The following is a 10,934-nucleotide window of genomic DNA, read 5'->3' as shown; positions in this document are numbered from 1 at the left end:
CACAGAATTAATCAAGTTCTTAAAAACTGGGTCTCTGAGTAAGGCCGAGCATATTAATTTTTACTCCAGGTATATCTGGTAGTAGCCGAAACAAAATGTTGATGTTTTAATATATGGTTTGGTTGGAGGGCTTGAATTAAGGTGTGGTTGGAGGGCTTGAATTAAGGTGGTTCATAAATTATCCAAAGAAGAGAGGATCCAAATTATAGAATGTTTGCCAATGTCCATAAACACAGGTGGGAGGTAAGGGAACATCACAATCAGTTCACATTTGTAATAATATTACCTTATATACGTATAGCTGTTTAGGATTTACCCAGTTTGTAGTTCTAAAACATTTTCAAATCTTGAAGAGGAATAATTATATTATAAATTTGCAGGTGACTAGGATAATTAAAAAAAATACACTCAGCAAAGTAAACCATTTAAAGGAAGCAATCTGTGTATGTGTCTTTCCTCTTTTCTCATGGCTAGAATAATACAGCTAATGCTATTATTCTATAATAGCTGGCAGTGCAATCATAAGTAAAAATCACCTGTAGTTTCATGTCAACTTGAGCTGGGTCAAAAGAAACACCTAAAAGAAAACTGAGTTATTGAGTGGGAATCCTCAGACTGTAAATTACATTCAATTTAAAGATTTAACCGAACAAAATTGTAAACCTGACTAGGCAAACAGGTTTCCAGAACCCTTAACAACCTTTCAATCTTTAGCCACTGAGGAAACAGTTACAAAAACTCCATGCTCTGCATAACTCCCCAAAACCTGTTTTCTCTGTTGTGCTTTTACACTATCTGCCTAGAGACATGGAGAAACAAGGGGAAATGGACTTGATGGTGGGTCCAAGGAATACCTACTGATTTTCACCCAAAGTAAGGACTTTAGAGATTAAACAGACAAATAACTGTGAAGAAAAGTAAACATACAATAAAAGCCACTGAAGTCCATCTGAAAACTAATGGGGAGAGAGGAATTAAACTGAAATACCAACATTAGAGATACTTCTTAAAACAGGTAGCCCAAGCTGGGTCAAGATGGAAAACAATGACAGTGGAGTTCTTAGATCAGGTCAGTTAGGGAACTGGCGTAAGTGCTCACACAATGTTTTTGAGAAAGCACACAATATTTTTCCCCTCCAACTTCTGCCATAGTTTTAGTGTTCATGTAGCTTTAAGTGGCACCATACAAAAAAATCTCACACATGGCTGCAAGCTCAATTATCAACAGAGGTAGTAAACAAAGGAACTCCTAAGAACAGATTTTCAACTGGATCAAAGTGTGACTGCACATTCAAAACCCTAGAGCCACATAAACATCCCCAAAAGAAACTGTTTTAATTTAAAAAAGCTCAAAAACACAATGACAAGGATGCACTGGTTTGCCTTAGGCGCAGTCCCAAATCAGTGCTGACTTAAAGCTAGGTCCTCTCTTTCCAAGAAAGAGAAAGCAGAGAACAAAGTTCAATCTACAATGGGAGGGGACAGAACAAAAAGAAAACAAACAAAAGGGTGCTTTCCAGCAGCCTAAATTAGTCTTCGTTTAAGCCACACCACTGGAAATGCTTATTCTTCTTATATGAGTCTTTTCTTCACAACCTTTATTTTCTAAAATCTGCAATCTGCTGAAGGAGAGATGCTCAGATTTCCACTGGCAGGAGAGCCACTTCAGTGCAGTTTTTGCTTCCTCACTGTGGGTCCTCCTTCCCTGAAAGTGCAAAGAGAGCAAGCCAAGACCCGCAGGGCCGAAAGCCCCAGACTATTTCAGCTCTACTCATAGAGCAGGCGAAGGAGTTGCTGCATTTGTGCTTCAAAGATACAGCTCACTTTGGTTGTCCTTCTCAGTTGGCAAATTGCTCATAAAAAGCAAACTTGATCCTCTCTATGTGATGGCAAAGTTTGATGGCAGGGCCTAATTTTAAGTCCATGCACTCTTGAACGGTGGGAAGGGTAAGGAGCAGCAGGGCCTGCCCATCAATTTCCTGTTAAAGCACAAAATATAAATTATCTCTGATGTGCACATGAACTGCAACTCGATCATGACAGCCCCCATTCACTTTGGCTTAGTCAAAATCAGAGTCCCTGTGCTTTCCTTTCATTACTTTTCCCCTTTGAATGAGTACCACACATTTCCTTTCAGATGCCTCTCATAGTCCTCCATACCAATGAATCTTCAGAATTAATAACAAAGTTTTACCAAAGATAAGAATCTGCTCTACAGTTTCTGCTCTGCAGAAATTCAGTAAACTAGCCTAGTAACTGGCAATTAAATGTGCCAAAAGAAACATTTTAAAGGACTCTTTTCTAAATCTGAAAGAAGATATTAACTATAAACTTCAATGTTTCCCTATTCTGTAACATTTATAAAAGCCTGATAAGTACTTCAAAGATGTTCAGTCTTGAATATCCCCAGTTATCAAAACGAATTTATTTCAATATTTATTTAAGGCCACAGATAATTGTTTCAGAAAACTTGCCTTAAAATTGATCACAATTCAGAGCCTAATATATTACACATGTTATTGTTATTTTGGAAAACGGGGACAATAAGCATGGCAGACTTAATTTTAAGCCATTTAATTGAGGAATGGAAACAAATTCTTAGGAAAACTGGGAACACAATGATAATCTGCCTCAACTACGGGGGAAGTCAGATGAACAACTTTTTGACATATTTGTGCTCCTAAAACAGGGGCTAAAATAACTTTTTCTTTTGCACAGAAATATTTTTCCTAATACTTGTAAATAAATTGCTATTATACCACCCATAGTTCTTTGCTAAAGAAACACATTACCAAAAAGGAAAGGTGCTGGTGGTTACCTACCTGGTCTAGGAATATTCTTGCTAATGGTGCACAGTCGGTTGATCTGATGAACCGCACCACATCTGCCACACTCCACTTCAGGGGGTTACTGTCGAGGTGAAGCCTTTCAGCAACTTCAATCCTTATTTCCTTCGTTCCCACAACAAAATCAAACGAAGTGGTGTAAGAGCTATTATATTCTAAAAAAGTCTCTACTTAAATTCATTATCCCGCAAGGCAGGAATTAAAGTGGTTTTACAACATGATTTTTCCCCCAGCAAAGTCAGCAAAGGCCCATATACACTAGGTACTCAGGAAATGTCAGTCTTTTATAACAAGAAATGTCAATGGGGAAAAATTTTATCTCAAAGTTTCAGCAGAAATCATTTGGACAGTTTAACAGAGAAAAACAGTCTTTAAGTCTCCCATTTGCTCCTCGGTCTATTTCAACTCTCTCTCTGGTAGGTGCTAAAGTGAATGGGATGATATTTACAATGAGAGAAGAAGGATCAGCTAAATTATCAGGAGAAAGAGTTTATGGCTTCTGTTCACAGAACATACTGAAAAAGCAACCCAGTTTTAAAACACTAACTTAACTGCAATTCTTTAATTATATAGTATATATGTTATCTAATATGTATATGTTAAATATACTAAACAAGATGGCTTAACCGAAATCAAAAGGATATTTCTATAAAACTGTTATATTTCTATAAAAGCCATACATATTATGAAAAACATTAAAAAGGAAGTTTTCCCTAAACTAAATGACAGGCTACAAATAAGCTAGCAATAAAACATCTTTTTACTTAAGAGAAGCAGCCACTGAGTCATTCCTCCTGACAAATAATCTCCAAATAATCCTTGAAACACAAGTAACTCACTGAATTTAGAATCATTTAGAGAGACCCAGGAAGTTCAACTGAAGCCTGTATTGAAATGAGTAGAATGCCAACACTGTTGACAATTATATTCTAGAAAGAAATTCGAGGGAGAAAGAGAAAGAAGACAGTGTACTTTAAAAACGGGCACCTTTGGCGAAGGCGGCTTATTCTCATCATCAGAAAATGAAAACGTGCGAAGCTCTCTTTTTCTCCTTTGTCTGTCTGGAGGCAGTGATGTGGATATCTCACTTTGGGTGGGAGAAGAGGAACATGACTTTTTCTCTGACATTTCTGATTCTTCCTGTAGCTCGTCCTGCTGCTCGGAAGTACTGCCCTCGCTTAGAGAGTCATCATCTCCTTCATCTGGGTCATCCTCATCCTCACCCCCACTTCCCTACAGGAAAAGGGGAGAAGGCTCATTGAAATTCAGGACAAACTAGCTCTGGGGCCACACCACCATCTTCTACTGGCCAGAGATCTGAATTAGAAAGACCTGCAGGTATTCTTTCTGTGTCTCTGTTGTAAAGCAGTGACCTCTTGGCTTTTAGATGTTACAGGTATATCAGATCTCATACCTGAGGAGAGCCCGCCGGGGTGTTATCAACAGATGCAGAGGAGCGTTTCTTCTTATGAACAAAAACATTTTTCCGCCTCTTTCTCCGCTTACTGGCCTTTTTCAGGGCACACGCTAAGTTACTGTGCCCACCGGGCGGCCTCCCAATTCTTTTAGTTTTCTTCTTTCCATAATAATGTGCTAAATGTGAATGACGAAGAAAAATGAAGTAGTTCATTATGTTTGTGCACCTCAAATCACAAGAGATTCTATTAGCACAGCATGAAACAGGTACACTGTATTTGGCTCAAGTTTAAATTTCATAGAGTGTAATAATCTTAACTGTACAGCTCTTAAATGTACAGTTTGATTAGTACTAACAAATCCCTAAACCTGAATAATCCTTCCCCCATCAAAACACAGAACATCAACCTAAAAAGTTCCCAGGGTCCCTTTCTAGTCAGTCCCCCTCACCAGAGGCAACCATTATCCTGATTTTCATCACTGTAGGTTAGCTAGCTTGTCTCATCTCTGGAACCACTCAGTAGGTACTTTTTTGTGCAAGGCTTCTTTCATTCAGCATAGAATGTTTTTAAGGTTCATCTTTGCTGTCATGTGTATGAGTAGTTGATGCTTCCTACTGGTGAATAGCAATCCATTGTATGAATATACCAGTTTATTCTCCTGTTGGTGAGTACTTGGGCTATCTCCAGGTTTTGGTTATTACTAAGTTGTAATGACCATTCTGTACACAGCTTTTAGTGGGCATGTTTTTATTTTCCTTGGATAAATACCTAGGAATGGAATTGCTGGATCATATGACAGATGTATGATTAACTTCTGAAGAAACTGCCAAACAGTTTTCTAAAAGGATTGTATAATTTTATACTCTCATCAGCAACGTATGAGAGATATAGATGCTCTACACCTTTGTCAGCATATGGGATTGTCAGTCTTTCTCATTTTAGCCAATCTGGTGGATATGCAGTAATTTCTCATTATAGTTTAAATTTGCATTTCCCTGATGACTAATGATACGGAATATGTTTTCATGTATTATTGGCCATCTGCATATGCTTTTCTGTGATATGTCCATCCAGGTCTTTTATTCATTTTTTGTTTCTTTCATTTTTATTGAAATATAATTCACATAGCATAAAATTCATTATTTTAAAGTGCACATACTCAGTGGTTTGGGCACATTCCCTATGCTATGCAACCATCACCATTATCTAATTCCAGAACATTTTGTTTCTCTTTTTTAAAAAAAGTGAGGTAACAGTCACATAACACACAATTAACCATTTAAAAACAAACGGGCAAAAGTAGGTTTACAGTTGTTCGTATGGGAAATAGTACAATGACTAATAAATAAGAATAAACTGCTTTGCATACTCACAATCGTAAACCTACTTTTGCCCCACCACGTACAACTCAGTGGTATTCTGTGTATTCTCAATATTGTACAGCTACCACCTTTCTCTAATCGCAAAACTCCTCTTCATATTGAATCGTGGCAGTTTTTAATATATTCTGAAGAGCTCTCTGTTAGAGATATATATATATATATAAAGAATATTTTCTCTAAGACTGCAGCTTGTCTTTTCCTTTTTACAAATGGTATCATGAACAAAAGTGTTTAATTTTGATGATGTCTAACTTACTAATTTTCCCCTTTATGTCAGTGTATTATGCTCTTCTCTAAGAAATCCTTGCCTACCCCAAGATCTGAGGATATCCTCCCTGTTTTCTTCCAGAAGCTTTACAGTTTTAGCTTTTATACTAAGTCTATGACATAACAAGTTACTTTTCATATTTAGTGAGGTAGGAGCCAAGGAGTTTTGCTTCTGTTTTTGCAATTTGGATATCTAATTGTACCAGTTCCATTTGCTGACTTTTCTTTCCCCATTAAATTTGTCATCTTTGTTGAAAATCATTTAACCGTATATGTCTGGCTCCATTTCTGGACCCTCTATTTGCTCCCATCATTCTACCTGACCATTTTTTCATCAACACCCCACTCTTCATTACTATAGTTTTATGGTAAAACTTGAAGTCACACAAAGTCCTCCAACTTTATTCTTCTTTTTTCAGGATTGTTTTGGCTATTCTAGATCCTTTGCATTCTCATATAAATCTTAGAATATAGATAATTCTAAAATTGAAACATATATTTTAGCTCTGTTATATATTAAAGTAGTATCAATATGTAATGTAATTTTTGCAACAACAAAAAAAGAATTCTAAAGGATATAAATCCATTTAACATCACTAAACTGACTGGGGAAAATTATAAAGGCTCCTAACATCTAGGCTAATTTCAACTATATCACTGTGAAAATAAATTCAGACAAAAAGCATTATAAAATTCATATATCTTCCAAAGGCTCAAAGTGGTATAGTTACATACTCACTTACATGAATAGCATATTTCACTTACCTACTAATAACTGCATTTTTTTGGGCAATTTGTTAAACTAAGTGCTGAATCTGACAAAATAAGCTAAGACAATCTCTGCCCTTAAGAAATTTACAACCCAATAAATACAAATAGAAATTAGAAGGTTACTCATATATGGTTTGTCATTCAAATACCGATTAGAAAATTCATCATGCTAAATGTGGACCTTAGAGCAGCAGCAGTAGCACCTGGGAGTTTATTAGAAATGCAGATGTTGGGTCCTAGATACCCACAAACCTGATGAATCAGAACCTCCATTTAACAAGATCCTCAGGTAATTTGCATGCATGATAAAGTTTAAGAGGCACAGAATTAGAGATCTCTAAAGGCAATCTTCAAATTTAACAAGGTAAAATCCTGCTCTGTATTACTTCTCCCAGGTGATATCAAGGGCTTGTATGATTTAAGGAAAGGCAGGAACTGAATTTTGTGGTTGGATAACAGTGCCTTGAAAAAGTTCCAAACTGGAAATTTCATCCTGCATCACTTGCTTTTTTGTTGCAGTTTCACAAGAGAGATGATAAACAATGAAAAGAAACAGGGGTCATTACAACAATTCAGAGTGAGGTACGCAACTACCTCCCTCCTACTATTTACGTCTCTCGAACACTGTGGCTTCTTTGCTGCTCCTCACAGACACTAAGCATGCTCGGGCCTCAGCCTGAACTCTTGCTGCCCCTACCCAGAACATTCTCACCCCAAGTCTGTGCAGCTGGCTCCCTGGCTTCCTTCAGGTTGTTTCCTTTCCTGTCAGGAAGGCTCCTTCCTCAGCCTCCTATTTCGCTCATCTTGCTTCATTCTTATCCACAGTAGTTACCTCCCTATATTTGTTCATTTGTTTTTTATCCGTCTTCCACATTAAAATGTAAACTCTGCCCTGGCTGGTTTGGCTCAGCGGTTAGAGCATCGGCTTGTGGACTGAAGGGTCCCAGGTCCGATTCCAGCCAAGGGCACGTACCTTGGTTGGGGGCTCAATCCCTGGCCCCGGTCGGGGCACATGCGGGAGGCAACCAATCGATGTGTCTCTCTCACATCAATGTCTCTCTCCCTCCTCCTTCCACGCTCTCTGAAAAGCAATGGAAAAAATATCCTCGGGTGAGGATTAAAAAAATAAAGTAAACTCAATGAGGACAGAAAACGCTTCTCTTTACTTTTGTATCCCAGTGCTAGAACAGGCAGCACAAAGCAGTCCTAATGAAGACCTGCAGATTGTATGAATGATTTACATATCCTACTACATGCAGTAACTAATTCATATACATGCTATATATAAAAGTTGGCAAAATCTGGCCTGTTTGGTATAGCTCTCAAGCTAAAAATGGTTAAGTGTGTGTTTTTTAAATGTGAAAATAAAACAAACCCCCAAAAATGCAACAGAGATCATATGACCCATAGCCTAATATATTTATTATCTGGCCCTTCACAGAATAAGTTTGTATACCTCTGCTATGTATGATTATCTGCAAAATAAAAACTTTCCAGGATATAAGGTATGGTCAGCTGCTATAGTTAACAAATCTGAAAAACATGACTCACTATATTTTGTCTTTGTAAGTACAGAGCAGTTCTCAGAACACTTATCCAAAACCATCCGTGGACCGAACAGATTGGGACAGCACTCCAGCTTGATACAGGTTTGCCGGCAGAATTCAGTCACCCGATCTGCAGTTTTCACTATCTCAACAGTAGCCCGATAACTCTTTCCTTTGTACCTGCCATTGGAAGACATCAGACACCAAGTTTACTGGGGTAGTGATTATCCAGAGAAAGGTCAAGTATATTAATATTTGCTTGTTAGAATATTTTTGCTTATTAGAATATTCTATGTTTTCTATATTTTGAGGACTCTGAAAATAATATGGAGTTTATGTATTTTGTACTTAAATCAAATTTATAATCTACTAAGCTATGACAACTAAAAGCTGAGTTACTTAAATTAGCAAAATAAGGCTCCTGCTTTCTGTCCCTAAGTTTAAGGTTTTCAAATAGTAACTTCTACACTAACTACTAAAAGAAAAGTGACTCTCACTAAGTCTTTCTTTACCCTCAGGCGGTGATCCTCAGAGTATGGTCTGTGGCCCAATAAAACCTGACAACTGTCACATGTCCATGACAAGCGCAAGACAGAAAATAAGAGTAAATGTTTGTGAACTCTCACAGTAATTTGAAAAAATAATTCTATGCCTCTTAAATCTAATTCTGTGACCTGCTAAGGATGAATATTCATAAAGGGTGGAGGAGCCTACTCACTTGGCTTTGAGGACTTCCCCACATCCATGCCACACAGAGTCTTTGTCTAGCTGCAGCTCCCGAAGCACACGGCTGGGCTTATAAGCTGCATTGATAAGTAAAGTGAGGACCTGTGCTCCATTTTTAAAGCAGAAATATGGGTTGGGAAAGAGAAAAGCAGACCATTAGAACCTTGCCATCCCTCATCATGTCATTTGTGAGATTAATTCTAGTCATATTAGTTAACAAATGTTAACAAAATAATTATACTGAAGATATGACAGTTGATCAAAGTTGTGAATAAGAAAGTAACCAGACCCTCTTAAATATTCAAAACGTTATGGATGGAAAGAAATAGAACCATGAATTTAAAATTACTCTAGCATATGCTTCCCAATCCATTCCCAGTAATGGTCAACTCAGAAAACTGTATTAGTTCGGGACACTTTGTAGACGGCTGAGCCTTCATGTGGGGGGAGCAGCCTGGCCCAGAAGTTCCAGCTTCCCCAGACCCTGCACCTTGCCACCCTAGGTGAACAGTTCAGAACTCCTAACGTGTTACCTGCACTGCAGCACCCTGGCTGGGAAGCTCTGCAAGTCCAGCAGGTGCGTAGCTTTATCATGGTCCTGATTAATGCCAGTCTCTCAGTCACAGACTGACTATTCTCACATTGACTCTTGTACAGTTCCCATGTCATCTCTGACCGAAGACCTTTCTACACTGACAGAGGTGAGCCTGCTACGTGAAGAACTGCTTACGTGAATGTTCCCTGGGAGCAAAAATAATTTCATGCCAAGTTCACCGTCCAACACGGAAAAGTTAATCACTTATGATAAAACCTAGAGTTGTCACATTTGTGACATGAAGATAGATCCTTGTATGAATAAGTTTAAGGAACTGCTGTAAAATTTCCAAGTTCTTTTACTCTAGGCCAGAACCTTACCTCTCTGAGGACCAGAACACAGTTCCCAGGTCCTACACATTGAGGCAGCTCAGCTATTCTTCCTTTGTTAAGATATGGCCCTGAGAAGCAACGGTGGTTGAAGTATATCTTTGGACAGCAGTATTTTCCATTAATCATAACTGGGAAATGAAAAGAAACAAATATTTAGAATAGTCATTTTACAACCCCTATTTCCAAAGTTGGGTTACTGCAGGAAAAACAAGCACCTCCACCATTATATAAAGTTAGAAATTACATATTTTGAAACTTAACATGTTATATGAGTGTGACCTTGAAATACTTACAACAACTCTATTACAGAGCTTATCACTGCTGAAATCAGACAACATTCTGAATTACGTGCAGATTAACTCCTGGGTTAATGTGACATTGTTCCAGAGCCTTATGCTTCTATCAATAAAGGAAGCGGAAGATTTACTTGCAGAACCCATGATGATTCCTGACAACCAACTATTCAATAATCAACTCTGGAATATTTCTAGGGAGTGATGGTGAATACTATCCAGAACCACAGTTTGTCCCCTTAAAACCACTAAACTACTATGATGTGGGTGTCCTCCCATTTCTGGGATTTCTCAGAGGGCTGAAAGTACACTGTGAACACATCTCTAATTCTTCAAGTACTGTGGGGTATAACTGGACCTAGCGACTCCCTCATTCAACTATCTTTATGTATGAATACTGTACTTCAATATAGTATTTTAAAAATCCCCTCATAGTTGTTGGCAATTCAGCTACTGAATGTAAAAAATTCAAAGATACTAGAACATCATTTTCATATCAAGCAGAGAGAAGCTCTTCTGATGGATACTGTTAGCCAACATTGAGGAAAGAAGATATGTGTACACTGCCCACTGTTGGCAGGACCCTGAAGTACATAAGGGTCACCCTAAAAATGCAGTCTTAGCACAGGGGTCACATGTTGGCACCTACTTCTCCATTTGAACTCCACCACCCAGATACCCCTTTTCAGGATAAAGCACTTATGCTTCCTGCTGCTGGGAATGTTGGCAGTTTATAGCTCTCAATTGTAAGGCTATC

The 10,934-nt window shown here is 38.1% G+C and overlaps 1 protein-coding gene across 7 annotated transcripts in view; it reads right to left on the bottom strand.

The window, feature by feature from the left end:
* Positions 1 to 1,110: 1,110 nt before the first annotated feature.
* The window catches only part of SFMBT1 (Scm like with four mbt domains 1), a 107,862-nt gene continuing 98,038 nt past the window's right edge, over positions 1,111 to 10,934 (bottom strand). For all 7 annotated transcript variants that reach the window (XM_081160303.1, XM_081160300.1, XM_081160302.1 and 4 more), the window contains 7 exons: positions 9,873 to 10,012; positions 8,950 to 9,059; positions 8,236 to 8,411; positions 4,261 to 4,439; positions 3,834 to 4,079; positions 2,823 to 2,951; positions 1,111 to 1,979 (listed from right to left, as the gene is read on the bottom strand). In XM_081160303.1, the coding sequence (XP_081016429.1) occupies positions 1,839 to 1,979; positions 2,823 to 2,951; positions 3,834 to 4,079; positions 4,261 to 4,439; positions 8,236 to 8,411; positions 8,950 to 9,059; positions 9,873 to 10,012 (1,121 nt within the window). In that variant the 3' untranslated portion in view covers positions 1,111 to 1,838. The remainder of the gene's footprint in view (positions 1,980 to 2,822; positions 2,952 to 3,833; positions 4,080 to 4,260; positions 4,440 to 8,235; positions 8,412 to 8,949; positions 9,060 to 9,872; positions 10,013 to 10,934) is intronic.

Source organism: Miniopterus schreibersii (genome assembly GCF_964146895.1).
Source record: "Miniopterus schreibersii genome assembly, chromosome: 15".
NCBI classification, from domain to species: Eukaryota; Metazoa; Chordata; class Mammalia; order Chiroptera; family Miniopteridae; genus Miniopterus; species Miniopterus schreibersii.
Note: the sequence above shows the minus strand (reverse complement) of the source record. Positions and strands in the feature narration are given on the sequence as shown.